At 38.8% G+C, this 19,977-nt stretch overlaps 2 protein-coding genes across 4 annotated transcripts in view; one reads left to right on the top strand and one right to left on the bottom strand.

Annotated features, from left to right (window-relative positions):
* Positions 1–603: 603 nt before the first annotated feature.
* Positions 604–13,632, bottom strand: PDCD10 (programmed cell death 10). 2 transcript variants are annotated; one of them, XM_054835385.1, is made up of 8 exons: positions 13,478–13,632; positions 6,563–6,777; positions 5,865–5,918; positions 4,417–4,534; positions 3,640–3,766; positions 3,186–3,264; positions 2,781–2,863; positions 604–1,086 (listed from the first exon to the last, which is right to left on the bottom strand). In XM_054835385.1, exons 2-8 carry the CDS (start codon positions 6,656–6,658, stop codon positions 1,005–1,007), a joined length of 639 nt encoding a protein of 212 aa, XP_054691360.1. In that variant the 5' UTR covers positions 6,659–6,777; positions 13,478–13,632; the 3' UTR covers positions 604–1,004. The 2 variants fall into 2 exon arrangements, with proteins under 2 accessions (XP_054691360.1, XP_054691361.1); XM_054835386.1 differs by having other exon boundaries at positions 13,483–13,575.
* Positions 13,633–13,767: 135 nt separating this feature from the next.
* SERPINI1 (serpin family I member 1) overlaps positions 13,768–19,977 on the top strand; it is a 52,603-nt gene continuing 46,393 nt past the window's right edge. The window contains exons 1-2 of one of the 2 annotated variants that reach the window (XM_054835256.1): positions 13,792–13,895; positions 14,315–14,421. The gene's annotated coding sequence lies outside the window, so the exon portion shown is untranslated. Of the gene's footprint in view, positions 13,896–14,314; positions 14,422–19,977 lie in introns of both variants that reach the window. The other variant, XM_054835255.1, reaches the window with a different exon arrangement.

Below are 19,977 nucleotides of genomic sequence, written 5' to 3'. Positions count from 1 at the left end.
CAACATTTGAATCTGTCCATTAGCAGTTCTTAACCATCTACATAGACAAGTTTTGTCAATCGAGGTCTCTCATGATTTCAATCCCTGATAAAAATGTTGCCTTACGGCATGCATAGTAAAGGCATCACTAGTGCTACCTGGAAGAGTTCTATCTTCTCTACTCCTCCCTCCCAAAACGGTACCAATAGAAAACCCAGTTCTCTTAGTATTTTAAATTCGCCCTTTGCTGCATATTCGGCTGCATATATTTTAAAAATCTTCTGCTTGAAACCTTGGAATAGTCTAGGAGTAAAAACCTGTTAACTCACCACCACCAGATTAAGAAATAAGTGAGATTTAGTTTCTATAAAAACAAAAGCACTCTCACTTTTGGGGTTCTTCATTTTGTCAAAAACATCTTAAAAGAATTATTCTGGTATTCTGGTCCAGTATTAGATCACAGCCAAAAAACTCAGTTTTAAGGAAACCCCCTCATTTTATACTGATTTGAACTGCCAGTAGCTTTCAGCACCCACATAATTTTAATTTTTCCATTTAATGAATGTTCTGCAGTTCTAGAAATACGAGTTATGCATTTTTGTTCACATACAAAAGGACAGTCTAACAGATGTAAACTATTTATTGAATATTTGCCACCAATATTGTTAAATACATAATCTTGCAGTTTTCCGCTTTCAAGTTAAAATGTCAGAAACAGAACATCAAATATTTACAATTCTTATAAGGAATGTTACATAATGACACATTAAGGCGTAAATTCTTTTGGCTTATAATTCTGAAAAGAATGATAATAGCAAAAAGTGATGCAAAATCTTCATTGTGAGATTATGATTAAGCTACAATGTTTTACAAAAATATGGTGTAAGATGGCAATAATCCCATTCAAAATCCTGCATTAGGCCCCTCAAGAGGGGCTGATAATTTATACAGTCAAAACTTTAAAATTTACATATAAAGGTACCCTATCCACCATTGAAAAGTACAACTCTCAACATATACAGTTTTCAGGCCACAGTTTTGAAGGTCTGGAGTATCAAGTTGGTTTGATGAATTAGTCGGTTGGCACTTATGAACACATTTATTGCCCTGTTAAAAGAGAAAGAGATTGCTTCAGACATTTTTAGAATTACGTCATTCAACAAATACAGCATGAAGTTTGGGCAACTAAATATATTGGCATCTACGCTCTGCAAATTTGAAGCATATCGATGTTTTACTATATTATGATCTACCTGAAGCTTACTGCTGGTAAACAGACAGACTTATTTACATAGTTAATCCTAGAAAGAGTATGTTTACTGGCAGGAACTTAAAGACTTTGGCTCTCAATCCTCATTGACATCTCTGTCACTTAGTAAATGAAGAAAAAGGTGGAGCCGACGATCATTAAACACCTCTTCTTTTCAAAGCTAAACACTTAATCCCTAGTAACTTCATAATTTGCAACTCTTTCCTCAAGAAATACTAAGCACGCACACACATGGAAGCAATATACTATCTTAGTTATCTTTTTGTTAATAAAGAGGTGTGGGGTCACTGAGGTTTTTCAGCTCAGTAACAACATCTGAGCATGACTATTTGGTTCAGAGCTGTTACTTTCTGGTGGGAGCAGGGTATCTTATTCAACACGCAGTTCAGATTTAAATTACTTCTGACTCCACAAGGGTATGAAATACAAGCCTTAACCTGGGATTTCTTGCAATATTGATAATACCTAACACACTTAAAGCTTATGCCCACAATACACAGCACAGCATTAACTTCACACAAAGCTAAACAAAGCTGTCTCTTTCAGCATGGCTGGAGTACCTGCACAACACGTCCAACCCTTGCCCCATTTTTTCAGTCAAATAGTTTTCTAATCAAGTGAGACTGTTTAGACCTAGTTCATGTGAAATTATCTATACATCTGTTCAGTGATCATAAAGGTACCAAGGCCTAAATTTCTCATTTTGGTATCATAACTAAGTTTAGCCCCAATTTCAATAAGAGGAGAAAAAAAAAGAGAATGCTTTAATAGGAACAAGGTAGTATTCACAGCTGGTCTCAAGACTTCTCTCTCCTTTAGTAATGCACCATCCCCTGAGTGCTCTTAGTCTTTGCCAAGCTCAGCAAGACCAGACATGAAAGTTAGTCCTCATCTTTAAAACAGCAGCACATAGAGCACTTTGGCACTGTCAAAATCTGACGGGGAGGGGGGGGGGTATGCTCATCATCTGAAACAGTCGCTACAGTGACATGTCCAAGAACAGTGACTTCCAAACCCAAGGTGAAGACCTGAAAACAGCCCCAGTTTGAAGGCTAAAATGTTCAAATATAAAAAGATTAATCAGCTGAGTAATTCCAAATACTGTGAAGCACTATAAGGAAGCATAAAGAAAGGACAATAAAAATGTAAATCAAAGAAAACACTGCACAGATGTTTAGTGTTTGCAAATGATATTTCAAATAGGTAAATTACTTGTTTCAATAAAGCATTCGTAAATTTTTTGTTACTAAAAAAACCACACAAGGCCATGAAATTTAACTTCAGATTCAAAGCTAGTACTGCACATGGGTGTTGTCTGGTGGTGCATTTAAACACACTTCCCTTTCCTCAAAAGCATTACAAAAGGAATAAAAGTATTTTAAAGCAGCCATGATGATCTGAGGACACAGGTGAAGGAAAACATTAGGAACTCCTGGAGAAGGTAGCTTACACCCAAAAGCTTGTCTTATTTTTCCCTGTTAGTCAACAAGACCTTTCATTACATAAAACGTTAGTACAAGAACATACTTACTTTCCATCTTTAAAATAGGTTTTCAGAGTATCACTGAAACTTTTGGAGTATTTTACAAACTCTTTCTTTTGGTGCTCAAGTGCCTAAGAAACAAAACACCAGGAGCAGAGTCTTAGTTCACATATTGTTTGGTACAGTCAGAATCTTGACACTAAACTGAGAAGAAGATTGGCTAACATTACACAGGTATAGAAATTTTGATTTTTTTTTTTGATTTTTTTTTTTAGAAGACATACAGACAAAACCACCTTCTTATAAAACTGCTGAGACATACCATACAACAATCCTGTTGTTGAAGTATTATGTCATTGACCACTTAAGCTGTCCTATTCATCCTTTGATCAAAAGGATGTGCTTCCTCTTATACTATTAAAAGTATTGTATAAAAAGAGTTATTGCACATACCCGCCGGTTCTGGTATTGGTATTTCTTGAAGACATTATTTACTGTGTCAAGAAGTTCCTTTATTGCACTTGCGATGTCCCTATTTGGCAATAAAAAGATAGCTGTAATACATTTAAGCTATCCTGTTTAAATGTTGGAATTTAATCCCCTTCTAGTAGTCAAATACTTCTTAAAACAGTCTCTACAGAATTTGTGTCAGACAGGATGTAGCAAGACCAAATGCAAAAAGCTAGACCAGTGACACAGGAATTCAAACTAGGAATCAGCAAGTTAAGTTTGGTCTAGTAACATGGGGCTCATTAAAAATCCTCAATTTTGCTCATTTATAAGCGAGGATTAGACTCCTTTCCAATGGGAACAGTGTTGCTAGCATCTCCTACAGCATTTGAACATTCAGATTTAAACAAAAAGTTTGACTCCTCAATCTGAAAAAAATACATAATGCAGTACTTACTTGATTGTCTGAAGAAACCTCACTCTGTCATTGATCTCATCAGGAATCTTACTAAGAATCTGTTTAAGTGCTCGTGCCTTTTCATTAAGATCTTGGAATTCTGGTTCTGGTCTTTCAATCATATACTCTAAACAAGAAGAACATATTAAAAAATACCATTAGATTTTCCTGAAGTCTCTAGTGACAGCTAAAAACACTACTTCACAAAATGCAGCAGTATTGCCATGTTACATTTGAAGGTGAACAGCACAAAAATAGCCATGACAAGAAAACTGCAGTGAATACACTCTGCATCAATAGAAACACAGTGCAACAACAATCTGTATTACTGCAAATTGGAAAAAGAGCCCATCTTTATTTAAGTGAGACACTGAAGACACTACACCATCAAATGTAGTATTAAAATAACTTAAAGCCCACTGTACGCTCCCTTTCTCTGACAGTCTAACTACTGCTTTTAATTTGAAGCAGAGAAAAGGAAGGTGTTAGACTCCATATATGCTTTTTTCTGGTCGTTAGCATTGCAAAAGGTGAGCTATGCACCCACATAAACATAGTTCTAAACATTCATTTTCTTTCTTCTTAGTCAAGTATGTTTTTTAGGGAGATTTAAGTTCTCCAAAAGAGGTATTCATAAAACACAATTATTTTTCTACCATGCTGAAAAAAAGTCTATTAAGAAACAAATAACCTCTTCTGAAAATAGGCTTACAGAAATGAATGTTCCTAGTTAACAGTGTAATTAAAAATCCACATATTTAACGTAAGAGATGTTACCTTCTACATCATCAGCTGCCATACGCAGAAGAGACTCTGTGAAGTTCACATCCACACTTTTTTTCTCCAGAATTTTCATAATTATGTCCTGTGTAAGACCTGGATTTTCTTTTTCAGCCTGTATGGCAAAGAAAATTTTTGTTCTTAAATATGCAAGACCTGAATACTGCAAGCACAAAGGGATATTTTCATGTAACTTGCTTCATATACTGCAGGACTTTGCTAGCAACTTTAAAAGTCTAATGGCTTTTAACTAGCAGGTTACATTGAAAACCATTCTTCCACTACAATATCCATTTTTCTTGGATTACAACAGTGATTTTGTATAAACAACTTTTCCAATAAGCCTTTCACTCATTTCAATTTGAATAAGAAAGTTTTTCATGAAATTCTATATTCTGTTATATTTCCATAAACACTAAGCTTTGAGACAAAGATATTGTATCCATCGGGATTTAATTCACTCAAACACAGGTGCTACTTGCCCATCTTCCACATGACATTTTATAAGTGTGCCTCTTATGAATCACATCATATGCTCAAACTTCATCATGGAATTGCTTTTGCAGAAAAAAAAAAAAGCTTTTGATTTATGACATATCTAAGTAAAGCTAAGCTAGACTAACATTGGAGATATCCACACTACCTGTGCTGCTATCAAAAAATATGCTGTATTGAGTAAGAATGAGGGTGTGTGGGGTTTTTTTAGCTAGCACTACCATTTCCACCAATATCTCAGTTTTTACATTATTTACATTCAGCTTAGCTCCTTACCAACAGTCATAAAAAATATTTAACTTGTACAGCCTCTAGTTGAGAGTTAAGACTGTCTAGGTGTACTTAGATTTAAGTGTAGAAACAGGGAACTATTACTTAGATGCATAGCTCAAAGAATTTTAAAAGATCTCCACTTCAATAAAGCCATATAAAGGAATATTTGTATTTTCATTCTTTAGGAATATAACAGATAAGTTAGAGGAATATTTTTTCCATTTACTGCTGAATGCAAATACAAGCATTTAACTTCTCCTCATCCACAAAATAATCCCATTACCATTCACTTTGTAAACCATTTTCAAAGTCTGCTACATGTCTATTTCTCCTGAGCACCTATTCTACATAATCTTGTCATATTTAGACTAAGTTTATTACCTAATTACCTTCACTGATTCCTCAATACAAGCTTTTGTACTACATGGATAAGACAAGATTCTGCTTGTTTAAAATTGCTCAATATGCTTGTATCATTCAGATTTCTACTCATAACTTTTTCAGACATTTCAAACTTACAGTCCAGGCAATTGTCCGCTTTATTTTTATGACTATTGGATCAAGGATGCAGTCTTCAAAACGCAAAGACATGAGGAAACATGACAGCTGACTTTTTAGCTTCATCATATATGGTTTACCTTTTAAACAATCATTCTTCAATATAAGTTACTTCTCACCTTAATAAAAGCTGCTCTCAGTGTCTGAGCTGCAGATAGATTTACTCTTTCTAGCTGCAATAAAAGTTCAGAATTATTAACAATTCTAATGTTATCAGAACAAAACAAGTCAAGTACTCATGCCCTGCCTTATATAGCATAATGAAAAAGGGTATTGACAGAAGCATTCAAATTACTGGTCTCATTTGAGGGAAAGCTACTATACAGTTTGATCCCAAAGGAAACACTTCCCCCCCAAATAAAAACATTAAAATCAAACATGTCACTGGACGTATTTTGCATTTATCCAGCCTACAGCAGAAGTCCGACAGAAGCTTTTGTGACTATCTTTACCATCTCTGATACTCACAGAAAAACAAATATCCTATTAAATTATAGCCATTAGCAGTAAAATTAAAATGTATCAAGCTGTTCACAGGTACATATTCAACTGTATGTTACTTCCTACCATAGAATGTAGGACCTAGCAGTTTTGTGAAAATCCTCTGTAGAAGGTAAGAGAAAAGATCAGGGCCAAGACAACTAGCAATCTTTGACGAGCATGAAACTGTATTCATGGAAGAAAGGGTAAAACAATGCACAGAAAGAAGATGGTGTTAAACACAAAGCTTTCCCAATCAAGATGAGCAACCTATTACTCCGATCATATTTCCCAATGTAAAGGGGATTATTACATTCTAAAGCAAAACGTAGCTTACCTCATTAAAGACAGGGTACATAACAGCATAAAGAGGCATGGAAACCATAGAAGTGGTCTCTGCTTCATTCTTCATCTCTTCCATTGTCATCCTCATTCAAAGACCCACTTCTCAAGGAAAACACTATAGAAGCAAAAAACTCCTCATTCACTGGAATGTTTCTTCTTTTTCCTCGTTGTGCAAGAATACTTGAAGAACTTGAAAAATAGATTGTCCTTAGGTTGTGTGAGAGAGAAACAAAAAACAAACACAATTATGAATGCTCATGACTGACAGGTTCTAAAAATGAAAAGGCACAGAACATTAGTTTGTTGCTGTCTAGAAGCTAGGAATTACTTATGGCATGAGTTGAGTAAATATGGAATGACTACTTCATGTAACTTCAAAACCCTAATTGAAATCTTTTAAGTGAACAAATATTTTAAATAGCTAGGTACTACCAAAAATGTTTTACTTTGAGTTCTTATGGAATTAATTTTCCTGAAAGAAGTGATTTTATTTCATATGTATTACAAAGATATTGCCACCACTCATAAGCAGCAGCTCAAGACTCCTGACAACTCACATATATAAAAGGCTTGAAAAGCATTACATGCTGTAAACCCAAACCCCATACAGATGCACTATGACAATTAACATTAAGACTACCTATAAATACTCCATATTTTTGCATATGCATCAAGTTGTGATTCTGCTGGAGATCGGTGCTTACTTTCTACCCATTTGAATTCCAAATACTGCATCTTTGGTTTTATATAAGCCCATGTCTTAAGTCATGTTTCCGCTCAGGGTGTGTCAAGAGCTATGTTAACTCAATGGAAAATTATTGTTCCAGTAACTGAACCTAGGTTTTGCAAGTCCTCCACCCAGTCGAGCTCATCACATCCAACATGGAGTGATCATTGCTCAGACCCAGAAATTATGTGGAAAAGAAACAAGGTCACCCTACAGTTCATATGAAGTCTTTGTTACAGCCTGCTATATTTTCTGTTCATAAGATTCTTTTAAAATATTTTATATAACATAATTGAGTTTAAAGACCTAAAGTCCAAGTTAGACAAAAAGATACAAAGAAAGAGATTAACAGTTTTAAATTTTAGATTTGCTTGGAGTAGTTAATACACTAGAGGAGGTTTTTTGCTCCTAACAAGCTTCAGACATGAGGCATTTGTATGTTCATGTACTGATTTTATTGATATTTTAGTAAGAAGAGAAAAAAGTGAAATACTTAAGAAACAGCAGAAGCTACTACAGTAATCAATATCACTTCCTGACAGGTTAAAAAATGCCAAGTAATTTCTTCAATCTATATTCCTCATTATGCTCTGCACTGGCTAAAAATCTTCAAGCAGTTTAAATAGAAGAACAGATATTCTTTTTTGCCCAGGGCAGATATATAGTAGTTTAGTTACAATGATACAAGTGAAATTTGTTACTGATTACAGTGAGCACAGGGAAGAACTTGGATGACTACAAATATCATGCATGTCTCATCTGAGCATGTGATTAGGTAGTCTGAATACACCCAAAAGTGAGAAAACAAGTGAAGAACCAGTCACGCTACAGAAACAGCCAACTGTTAAAACAAGATTTGAAGAAAAATTATACATTAATATAGTAACAAGCAAAAGCTTTTTATACAAGTTTTCTGACATGGACTACTTACTACAAAAATCTCGTCTTTGTCTTACTGTTCCAACCCTTCACCATGACATACATGAGCAGATTCCTATAGCCACAGGATGGTATTACTGAGATTTTAAAAAGGGGTCTGTATAGATGAAATATGTTCACATGGATGGAATTGCAAAAATCAGGACTCTCGCATTTTTATCACCTACCTATAGATATTTTACAGCTGTCAAGAACACTGAAGAATACAAATGAATATTTATCATTCCTCAAAGTTGAATATCTTTAAAGAACTTGTTTCAGAGTTACATAAACTCACGCAAGGTCTACTCACATGGGGAGGAAAGGAACTTGTCTGAACAAGTTTTCACTCACAACTGCAAGTACAAGCTGTCCCATTTATTATACGTGCATATTCCCTGCACTCAAGACTCTGGCATGTAGGGGGCAGAGTGGATGGAGAACTGTTAGCTTTACCATTTAATTCTGTGTTTCTGAAAGTTCAGTAAAAATATATACTCATGCAAGATACTACACTAATAAACACCACTGAAGATAGCATTCACAGATTAATTTACTGCAAGTTTTTATCTAGAGTACTGTATTCTCAACAAAATAAGTTTTTAAAACAGTTAAATCAGGTCATTGAACATTGTTCTAGTCTACCCAAAAGATTTTTGATCATAGGAAGAAGGGCAAAGAAGGACAAAATAAACATTAGATAGAATTACTTTGTTTTTATGGATTAGCAGTATCCACAAAGAAAAGGAAATACGAACTGAAATGATGGATTTTTATGATGATGAAAACCTATTACACTGTGGACTACAATGAAGAACTCATTTTCTCCTGAAGAGCCATAAACTATTGTTACTAATCCACAGTACAGTTAAAGCCCCCATCTAAAAACAATTATACACCACCTATTACCTCTTTACCAGACAGTGACACTCTTCAAACAAAATATAAAATCTTGGATTCATATTAACACAAAGGATACAATTGTGCAACTGAAGACAAGAGGTAGATTTAAATATACACACACACACAAGAAGTACATAAGAACATCAAATATACTTTTGTTGCCAACATATGAAAAGAAATATATTCAATATATCACACTGGTTGTTCATTATTCCAGAAATCTTCCCATTTTCTAGAAGATACACTAGGTAGTGTCATGCTGTCATGCAAGTATCTGACTGCTAACTCTGCCACACCATTTGTCCTTGCATCTAGGGATCAACTTCTTCACATTCTTCAGCTGTAACTTAGATGCACTGCAGTCTTTGCTAGTGTTAAATAGCAGGGATAAAAATCTTCACCAAAACTCCCACATTTATTTGCATTACAGAAAGATAGTTTGTCATGGCTGCACTAAACCACATACAAATATCTTTGAAGGTGGTCTCAATCCTGATTACGGACCAAATCCCCATGAAAACCTGAGTTTCTGTTCTATTATTCAGGTAAATTATTAGACAGTCCACTAGCCTTCAAAATGGCCTGACTAAAGCCAAAGTTCAATGCACATTAGCATGCAGCAACTAGGAGCTTGCAGTATTTCTTCTGGTATGCGATCTAAAGCAGCCATCTGCATAGCTGCCAAGCTTTATAGCAACACTGCCTTCTAAAAGCATAACTTCAGTTCACTACAATCTCAAAAGTGTCTTATTTGAGATGAGTCTACCCTAGTTTCACCTGCCAATTGTTTTTTTTTTTTTACATTCTCAAAAAAAATATTAATAAGATTCCATGAGAAGGTGATCTAGTAGAACAGCACAAAGTAGGTGCATGGCTCAGAAAATCCTGGCAAATTGCTGTAAAATGCAAAAAAGGTGTTATTTAGCTGGCAGACTTGTTAACTGGTCTGAGGGGGAAGACAAGGAGAAGATAGTAGGATATGCTGTCTGGAACAGACAGACTGCCAAATATTAGTCTACATGCAAGCCTGATCTTTTTTGTTACAGTGATCCCACAGATTCAAAACTGTATACATGTAATTAGAAGCCATGCTTCATGCTACATCATCAGATGAAATCAACCATCGGACAGAATGTACAGAATGATATAGGGAACTCAAAAAGAATCTAAATTTGAAAACTATGCTGAGATGCCAGCTAATACAATCCTGCTGCTCAGTCTTAAACCATGGAACACATCAAGCTATATTCCAAGAGACGTACTAACATGGAATATATACTTTCACTGTCGCTACAAATTTTACATTCTAACCTTTAAGTTCCAGCATTAAAATAATATCCCAGCTATTCAGCAAACACTGAGAAAACTGGTAGATTTTAGATGAGAAAATTTGCAAGGATTCTGATAGACCTATTCCCCCATATCCATCCAATGACATTTTAAATCATTCAACTCAACTTTATCATTAAAAAACCTACATTGAGATAAACTTCCTGTAAGCCAAAAAAGAGTAAAGAGCAAAACCCCACACTTCCCAAAATGTACAACTACTGTTATCAGTATCTAAGGTAATAATTTGCTTTCTCTAATCTGTGACATTTACTGACAAGACTTTTGGTCATGCACTAATATCAAGAAGCAGAACTGCAGAGTCACTTAATAAGAATATAACCATCACAGAGTGCAGTAATCTTCCCCAAATCCACATCTGCTCTTTGGCCAGTGGGGAAACAAGCAAGGTATCCATAAAGAAAGGTGTTTGTTTAACACTATCTTTTGAAACAGTGTATAAGGAGAACAGAGTCTCATGATTACAACTTTTTAAAAGTTGTTTTTAAACAACAGAAACATTAGGTATCAATTGGCAGGATTTCAATCTTCAGTTATGTCATCAGTAGATCTACCTTTGTACTGATGTTGTATCCATTCCCTTCTCCAGGCTCTGTCTACCCTAGATCTGGAAAACTTCAAGCACCTAGACATTAATACTTTTTTTATTTTTAAAAGTACTAAAGAGGAACAAGGTCTGAGGCAGTGATCTACCAGAATGATTATTTCAATGGTTGGCAAAAATTACAGTTCCACTCCTGCTAGAAAAGGCTATCTTTACTGCCAAGAAGTTCTGCTCTACCTTTTGCAGTGAGTATTCAAGAGGAGGTTTTACCTTTAACCTGATCCGAGACCTCTGAGTTACCAGAAAAATTAATTTAAGTTCAGGAAGAAAGAGTAGGGGAGGGAAAATAGCAGCATGAATTCTATCATGAATTCAGAGGCAAAGAGCTTGGCTCTTGTAAGACCAACATGCATGGGAAGGGGGAGTTTAGGTAATTTACTAATTACAGTTGCAAATTTTACAAAAGAAAAAAAAATCACAGAGTATGCTCTTTTAACTGTATGCATACCCCACACATAGCTTGGGAACTAAGTTTCCCTTATTAATGATCACTTAAAAGAAATAAAAAACCCCACACTCCTTTTCCTTGCCAGATGGTAACTGATTGCAATTATTTCCCATTGTAGAACTTACACTATATGGTACAAAGCTGAAAGGCTTTGTGCTTCAGATACAGAACTACTTTCCTGCTTTTTAAAACCCAAGGTGACTTCATGACAGCATGGTTGAATTCACTGGAACTAGTATACAGATCAACTGCTATGATAACAATTGCTATATTTTAAAATCAGTAAAGTAGCAACTTAAGGTACTCCACTGTGCTGATTCCCTATTCTACTTACTCTTACACCTAGCAGTTTCACTGAAGACTTAATAAAAGGAATATCACCAGAAAACAGCATTGAAGTTTTAAAAGTATCTTTAAATGCCTCTCGCTAGAATGGAGATAGGCAGTTTTCAAACATCTCCACACACACATAATAGCCATTTACAGTTGGGTTCACTCTGACAAAGCATAACTGCTTATGCATTTTATTACTGTAAGAGCAATTCGTATGACTAATTCAGAAGTCACACGAACTTGCAATAAACCCAAGGTGTCTATTTTTAGAATCATATCCATTTAAAAAACAAAATCCAAGCCCACTCTGAAGTCAGGCTTACAATTAGTTCACCTTCTTTTGCAATACTGAACTTCAAAATAGAAGTGATTTAGTCTGTCCTAATACACCCAGTTTTTGTCTCTGCCTACCACATGAGAAACTATAGCCCCCTGGACTGCCCCCCAATTTTACTAGTTGGCAACAGTAGAATTATTATAGAGTGTAACTGCAACAGGCCACAGTTCTTATCATATATACTCACAACAACGTATCCCTGCCTCTCTTTCAAGCTCTTTTTGGGAACACAAAAAGTAAAGCTATTACTCTATCAAACACTAACAGGTAAGACATAGTTTCAAACACACAAATACATTCCAACAAGTAAATAAATACCAGAAGGCAATTACTGCCTCTGATAAGAGCAGCACAAACCTGGCCCAAGGTTTCAGCCATCTACCTGTGCCCCAGTGCGTGTGAGCTACAGGAGAGGAACCAACGAAACTCGCCAGCTAAGTGAGCAGCTTAATGGGACACCTAAGCATCGAACGTCTCCCCGGACTGTTCGGTGACTAAGAGGAGCACAGCCCGGGGTACCTGCTCTCCCTGCCCGGCACTTTCGCTCTCCGCGGCGCAGCGGGGCGGCCCCGGAGCTGCCCGGTTCGCTGGAAGGAGCCGAGATGCCTTTTCCTCTCCGCCACCTGAGGAGGCACTGACCGCGCCGCTGGCGCTCACCGCAGCCACCTGACAGCGCTCCGCTCCCACGTTAGGACGAGCTAAAAATAATACACATCCGGGCCTACGCTTCCCAGGCCCGGGCGTCCCCCCCGGCCGCCCTCCCGGGGCTCGCCAGCCAGCGCGGCCCAGGCCGAGGGGCCTCAAACCGGGCAGCCCCCCCACACCCACCCTGAGGGGAGCAGGGCCCCAAACCACCCGCGGCACCGCAGGGCTGCGGGAAGGACAGGGAGAAGGACAAGCCTTCGGCCCGCTGCACCCCGGCCTCGGGGCGAGAGGAAACAGGTCGCCCGCCCGCCCGGGTCGGACCGTCTTCCCGGCAGGGAGAGGAAGGGACACCCTCTGCCTTCCCCGCACGGCGAGGCCCGAGGCCGCACTCACCTGCGGCGGGAGCTACCGGCGGCCTCCGCCGCTCCTCCGCCCGCCCTGTCCCGTCCTCCCCCCCACCGCCCCTCAGCCAGGCCCCGATGCTGCACAGAGTTTTACGCTTCCAACGCGGCACAGCCCCGAAGGGCGAGCCAGGCCCTGCGCAAACACACGAACAGACTCCCCCCCACCCTCCAAACGCTCTCGCTCCTCCGCGGGCTCACGCCGAGAAGGGAAGGACATCAGCAAGGCACAGCACCTTACCTCACCTCCCCCCGACCCACGGAGCCCTCGGAGCTCTCGAGTGGGCTTCACCGCCGCGCCGGAAGCGCCTGCGAGCAGGAAGCATCCGCGGCTGTTACCACACACCAGGCGTTGTCCGGAAGTAACCGGCAGCCGCGCGGGCTCCTGGGGTTTGTAGTCCGCTCCCCGCGACCACAAGCCCCACAATGCCACGCGACACGGGGCCTCGGGGCGGGGGCGGAGATGGGCGGGGGAGAAGGAGGCGGGAGCGCCCAATCGGAGCGTGGGGCTGGCGGGGAAGGCGGAGCCTCGGAGGGGCGGGGCGGCGAGACTACCCAGGCGGTAGCGGCGGGGGCAGCACACCCGCGGCGGAGCGAGGAGCGGCGGGTGCACTGGCGGGCAGTGCCGTGGTGGCAGCAGCTGCACCACTGCTGAGCCGGTGAGCGCGCTTGTCCCTTCGCGGTACTCGGGGCTTAAATGCTGGGCGGTGGCTCTGGTTTATTTCTTAAATGGAGTGAAGCTTGCCTTTGCTGTGTTTCGGCACGCGTGTCCGAGCGGCGGTAGCGGCTGTGCGGAGGAGCGTCTGCCCGCGCGGGGGCCGCCGGTGGGAGAGCCGGCACGCCCCGGGCTCGCGCCGCGCGGGAAGGCGCCACCGCCGCCGCGTTCCGTTAGCGCCTGAGGGGAGGGAGGCTGCGCCCGCCTGAGGGGCGGCTGCGCCCGCCGCGGCGGGGAGAGGCGGCGTTTGGGAACGGAGGTGTTTCCCCGGCGGCGAGAGAACTTAATGGGGGGCCGGGGGGACACCAAACCCAAAACACCTTCAGGTGTTCAGTCACCCTTTGTCTCTCCACCTGCCGGCAGCGGCGGGGAGGAAACCGCTCCCGTCTCCGAGGAGCCGAGGCGTCCTCAGCCCCGCTCACCGGCGTCCGCGCTTCAGCGCCGGCACTTTGTTTTCAAGTTGCACTGTGGTAAGTGTCGCAGCGGTGCTTCCTAAAGACCCGTCCGTGCCGAAGAAGGGGATGTCGTGCGGGTCTGTGTGGCGTTTCTGGTCGCTACCCGCCGGGGCTGAGCTGCTGAAGCCCCTTTCTGAGGGGCTTCTCTTGTCTATGGCACACGCCTTCCCTTCAGTTGGTTTGTGCTCTGCAGACCCTATGTATATACTAAGTATTTTGTCTTTCGACTATTAAAAAACTTAAGTAAACTTGTGTATTGTTTGTTGAGGTAATTGTGTTACTGGAAAGCTTTAAGATTTAAAGTTTTAAATGATATTTAAAATTAACTCTATTGTTGAAGCGCTAACTCAGTTTTGGATTTTGTATCTGCATTTCTGATGCATCACTATGATATGTGGGTTCTAATGCAAGCAGGTGAATTAATAGGTAAATTATTAAACTTGTCAAACATTGAATGCAACTTCTTGCGGCAGTGAGATGGCAAAGTGGGAAGACTTTGATGTCTGTCTGTGGGAACAGACAGATCATTTGCACATTCCCATGTACCTTACCGTTCCCTATCACCTTCACGTAGGTGAGCAAGAACACTGGGGAAAAAGAAAAAAAAAAGCACCTGGATTGTTATACTTTGTGTACTGCGTTTTCTTGTCCCCACCACTACCTTGTTTTGTTTTAATCAGATCTATATATGATCTCTCATATACCAAATACTCCACATATTTTGGTATTAAAAGGCTACTTAAACTTGGGTAGCGTGTATGAATTGTGTATTACTAATCACCTACCATGTCTGTTTCCCCAATTCTAATCTCATCATTTTTGATGTGATCAGTAGACTTTAGTCTAATGGAAAATGATGTCATTCTGCATAGGTGAGAGACGTTTAGTAAAATATAGCATAGATTGAGCCAAATGCATGTCTATGATATTTTATCCTTTCAGTTAAATTACTGTGTTTTAAAGTAAAGCTACAAAGCTGCAGTCCTACTGGTGCTGACACTTAAAAGAGAATGTTATCTCCTTCCATCAATTTTGTGTACTTTTCCAAATTCTGTCTCTCTTTTTTTTTTTTTTTTCAGTGAGGTCTCGGATGAGTTTCATATTTTCCTATTTTTATGTCCATTGTGTTTTTCAGAATTGTTGTGGCTCGGTTGAGTATAATGAGGAATAATGGTGAGGGAAGGAGGGGGAATGGTTGTCGTCTTTTTCTTTGAGATATGGATTGTTTGCAGAATTACACAGGCCAACTTACGGGGTAAAACAAGACTTGTGGCAATGTTAAGTTTGCTATTAAATGCAGTCTTGAGTTCCAAAATGTATCTTCACAAGACTGTCCATCCTATATATTCGTATTCTCAAGTCGAGTTTGAGATAAAGCAAATTTTGAAACCCAAACTCTATCTCCCCATCTACCATTTTCAGTGAATGACTTGTTCACACGTATGTGAAAGTATTCATTAAGTTGTCGCTCATTTACTTTCATAGTCATTGTTGAAACCACTCAATATCCTGTGTCTCTGGCCTACTGAACACCTTGGCTACAGCGCTGCCGGTTCCAGTTGATTCCAAAAATGGCCTGGGATTAATGCACCTCTGAGCTGTTAAGTGACTCGCTTCCTACGGGAGCATGCTGGTGCGGTGTGTTTCTGTGCTCCTTCTTTAGACTTGGGTCTTTTGTTACCTCCTCTCATACGGAAGAATGTGTATATTTTCGTGCGTAGTCTATCAGAGTTCTAGGAGTGCATGTCTGTGAACACTACATCATTGTAATAATTCTTTTGAAATTTATTCTGTAGATGTAAATGTCACACGTTTACTTGTAGCTTAATTCAACTTCTAATCTTATTGTATTACAAAATGTAGCAGCGGAGAGGAGTAGGATTCTTCATATCTAGCTACTCTTAGCTCTTTAAAGTTGTCTTTAACTGACAGATCTAATGTTTTTTTTCTCAGAATTTCAAATTTTTTGTTTGGTTGCTTGTCATCCATGAAGACACATATTTGGTGTGGCTGAATACCTTTTACAGTAATTTCTGACAGTCCATGTTCCGTGTAGGCAATACATTATTCTGTCATAAAAACATAAGCTGAATATTTATTAACATAGGGTACATCTGTCCTGTACTCAGTCTTTAGACTGTCCTCAGCTTCATTATGCTGTGTGTTCAAAATAATGTTAAAAATTGGTACATAAGCATGGCTTTAAAAATTACTGCCTGGTTTATTTTATGTACAGTTGCATATCTCTGATACAGTCACTGTCTCTGGTTACGTGTCAGTATAATGGGCAGATAGTAGGGAAAGATGTCTGTATAGTCAGCTGTGATTAGTGATAACTTTGTATTTTTCATTAAATACATGAAAGACCAGAGTAGTTAAATTTGGAAATATCTTTAAAATTTTGGGGTTTAATTTGTGTATTTTGAGTCTGGTGAACAGGATGACAAAAGGTTAGCGGAACTTGGGGTGGAAGTAATGTGACATGCATTCCTGCAGGAGGAAAGGAAATTCTGAGTCTTAAATAATTGACTTGACAGAACAACACATTTTCTTTAAATTTCTTTGTAAAATTGTGCTGGAGACAATGAAGCTATCTACTTCAAGACAAAAAAAAATCAAGAAAATCCCACAAATAACGAGGGTAAAGTTTTGGATTTATATTCCCTCTGTACTTGGTATTTAAAGCAGTGCAAAATGACAGGAATGTAAATAAACTGCATCAATCACATTAGGAATATATTTTTTTATAGTGTAAATAGATTAGTACAGTCATTAGAAAGGAGGTTTATGTTAGAGAAGATCTGTAACAACACAGTACTGTGAGAATTCAAGTAGGGTGAATGCCTGTATGAAAGCTCTTCAATTTCCTGACTTCACTGAAAGAATGCCGTGTCATCTTTTTCATTTTCTCTCCCCAAAATTCTTTCTAAAAAGGTAATTACACATTGTACTAAACAGAAATGTAGATAAGAAACTATGCATTTTGCTAATAAGTAAAGCTACACTACACTGCATTATTTTAACACTAAAAGCTTCCATTTCTTTTTTCTATTAGTCTCATACTCATGCATACATTCTGCTTCTTGCTGATCCCTCAGCCCAGCCAAAATCAGACGTACGTATACAAAGGTGTCTGGTGACTTGTCATTTAAAAGCACAAGCCCTCCTTGTAGTGTGGTTGCTGCCCGGCTTCACTCAGCTGTGCAGCAGTGATGTTCTCTTCTGCCTGTTTGTGTTTTGAGTAGTTCTGGACAGCATCTCATCTGGTGGCCTTAATAAAGTATGTATGATAAAGAATTGTTCTTATGTGGTGCAATTAAAATATCAACTGTAAGGTCATGTTCTGCTTTGTTTAATACACTTCAAAGCTAATGATTATGAAAACTGCAGACTGTGGCTAATGTGATAAAAGCTGTGTTAGTTATCCGCATCCTTTTTGGTCTTTTAGAGTCATTGCAAAGCAGCTGTAACTATGAGATGGGAAAAGAGAAAATTTCTTATTGATACAAGCTAATGAGTTAAATATGTGTCTCGCTTTTGGGTTAATAAGATTTGACGTCCTGTGTTGTAAAGGATTTCTGGTTTAGTTGAGTGTTTAAATATTATGATAATTCTTGAGAAATATGTTTTCAGACCTTGAGACGATTCTCTCAGGAAGAATCAATAATGACAAGTAATATGCTGTCTAGAAGAAGAAAGTTAAAACAATGTGGTTGTATTTGGTTTTAACTAAATAGCTAGCCTATTAATTGGAAGATGTCGTTCCACTTATTTATGTACTTCAGCCCTGCAGTCTTTCACCATTACATCTAAACAAATAATTGCTTAATAATGTAAACTTTCTAATTGCTGTCTATATCTGACAATTCTAAACCTGTGATGACTTGATGAGGTTAATGGACAATTGGCTGCTTCTAGAAAGATCAATTCTGTCAGAATTGAAACTGAAACTGTACCATGTGTGCAGTGGGATTTCTTAAATATAAAAAACCAAGCACTTGTTAGCTGGGAATGATCTCTCCAAACCCCAGAAGAACTTCAGTGCCTGTGCTCTTCTGTCGTCTTCTCGTTTTGTCATCCATGTTTCTGTATGCATGGTTTGGGGGACTTCCTCGTCTGAAAAGAGAGAACTATCATTGCTTTTCTAACTTTTTTGAACAACATATTTAAGGCATTGTTTTGCTTTTGGAATTCTGATTGAATTCCCAGAATTTTGCTGAGGCATCACAGGAAAGCAAACACTTTAATTACCTTTGTAATAAGATAATATGCCCAAACATTTGCTTGCTAGAGCATTTTGCATCTGGTACTTTTTTAGCAGTGATGCCATTCCAGCTCTTGATTCTCCTGTAGAAGTTTGGACTAAGCTGGAGAACTTGAACATCCACTTTTCAACACGATTTTTTTAACTGACCTTGTCATGTCAAGGTAATGTTAGGAGCATGGATACTTTGCCAAAGACAGCCTGTCTGAACTCCTCACCATCACTTAGCCACTGGAGGTTGCCTCCTTCCTTGACAGTATAGCAAAATGTTGTTTTTCAGTAACTGTTTCTATGTCTGAAGTAATGTTCGCTGCCCCAGTTTTCCCATACATCTCAGTTATATAAGTTGTAGTTAGAAAGAAAATAGGTTTAAAGATTTAAGCCATCCTTTTTAATTGGTGCACTAAAACTGCCCTTTTCAAATGCTTTTCTTTCCACATTTAAATTAAAGCAGTTCTTAGAGCATTTAATGATTGTGTACTTCACATAGCAATTTGAGTTCACTGAAGCAACTCATGTTTTCTTTCTTGGATATCTTTTTTTCAAAAGAAGCGATTGCTGTAGTTTCTAAACTATTTAAAGCTATTAATCAAAAGCTAAGACAACACAAACAGCTTACTGTAATATCAGATCTTCAACTTGAGATCCTGTTGATGTAAAGGAAAGATGCCTAGGTCCCTACCCAAATTGCTGTAAGTATATGTAAAGCCTGTAGGTGAACGATAACCTTTTCATCTGCAAAGAGAAATATGAGAAGTGGGAGGAAGAAGAGAGGGAAGCTAAGTTATTTTTACTGTAAATATGTCAGTTTATTGACTTGTTAATTTCAGATTTATTCAAAAAAGCAGGAGGAGGAAACAGTAATGTCTGCCAAAACCAAAGTAATTAGTGGGAGTTGAAAGATGTCTAATGATTCTTACAAGTACTAAAGAGGAATAAACTAGTCTCTTATTAAACTGGATATGGACTTCTAAAACACTGTAGTAATTCTATTTTGTCTTTAAAAGCATGTGCACTTACATATGGTGAATAAACCCCTCTTTATTAAAGTAGCATTGTTTATTCACAGTAATGTTACAGGCAGCAGGTGGTTTTGTTATTTAAAAAAAAGTAAAAAACCAAAGCTGACTCCACACTTTTAAGATAAAGGTTCAAATAATATTTGACAAAGCTCATGTTTTAGTTGAAGAGACTTTTAGTTTAATCCTTAACGTGCCAGCTACACCTCCATGGTCTAGCGTGAAAAATAAGGTCTTGTTTCACAACTGTGTGCGTTATGGACCATCTTTTTTTCCTCGTCTTGTGAC

This window comes from Grus americana, chromosome 9 (assembly GCF_028858705.1).
Source record: "Grus americana isolate bGruAme1 chromosome 9, bGruAme1.mat, whole genome shotgun sequence".
Taxonomy (NCBI): domain Eukaryota; kingdom Metazoa; phylum Chordata; class Aves; order Gruiformes; family Gruidae; genus Grus; species Grus americana.
This window is presented reverse-complemented; position numbering and strand designations above follow the sequence as displayed.

Bases quoted from the DNA above. Each gene is read 5' to 3' on its own strand.
- PDCD10 (XM_054835385.1), bottom strand. From the start codon at position 6,658: ATGAGGATGACAATGGAAGAGATGAAGAATGAAGCAGAGACCACTTCT. The intron at 5,919-6,562 runs GTAAGCTACGTT...CTTTTATTGCAG, and splicing joins TGTACCCTGTCTTTAATGAG to CTAGAAAGAGTAAATCTATC. The intron at 2,864-3,185 runs GTATGTGCAATA...TTTGTTTCTTAG, and splicing joins ACCAATACCAGAACCGGCGG to GCACTTGAGCACCAAAAGAA.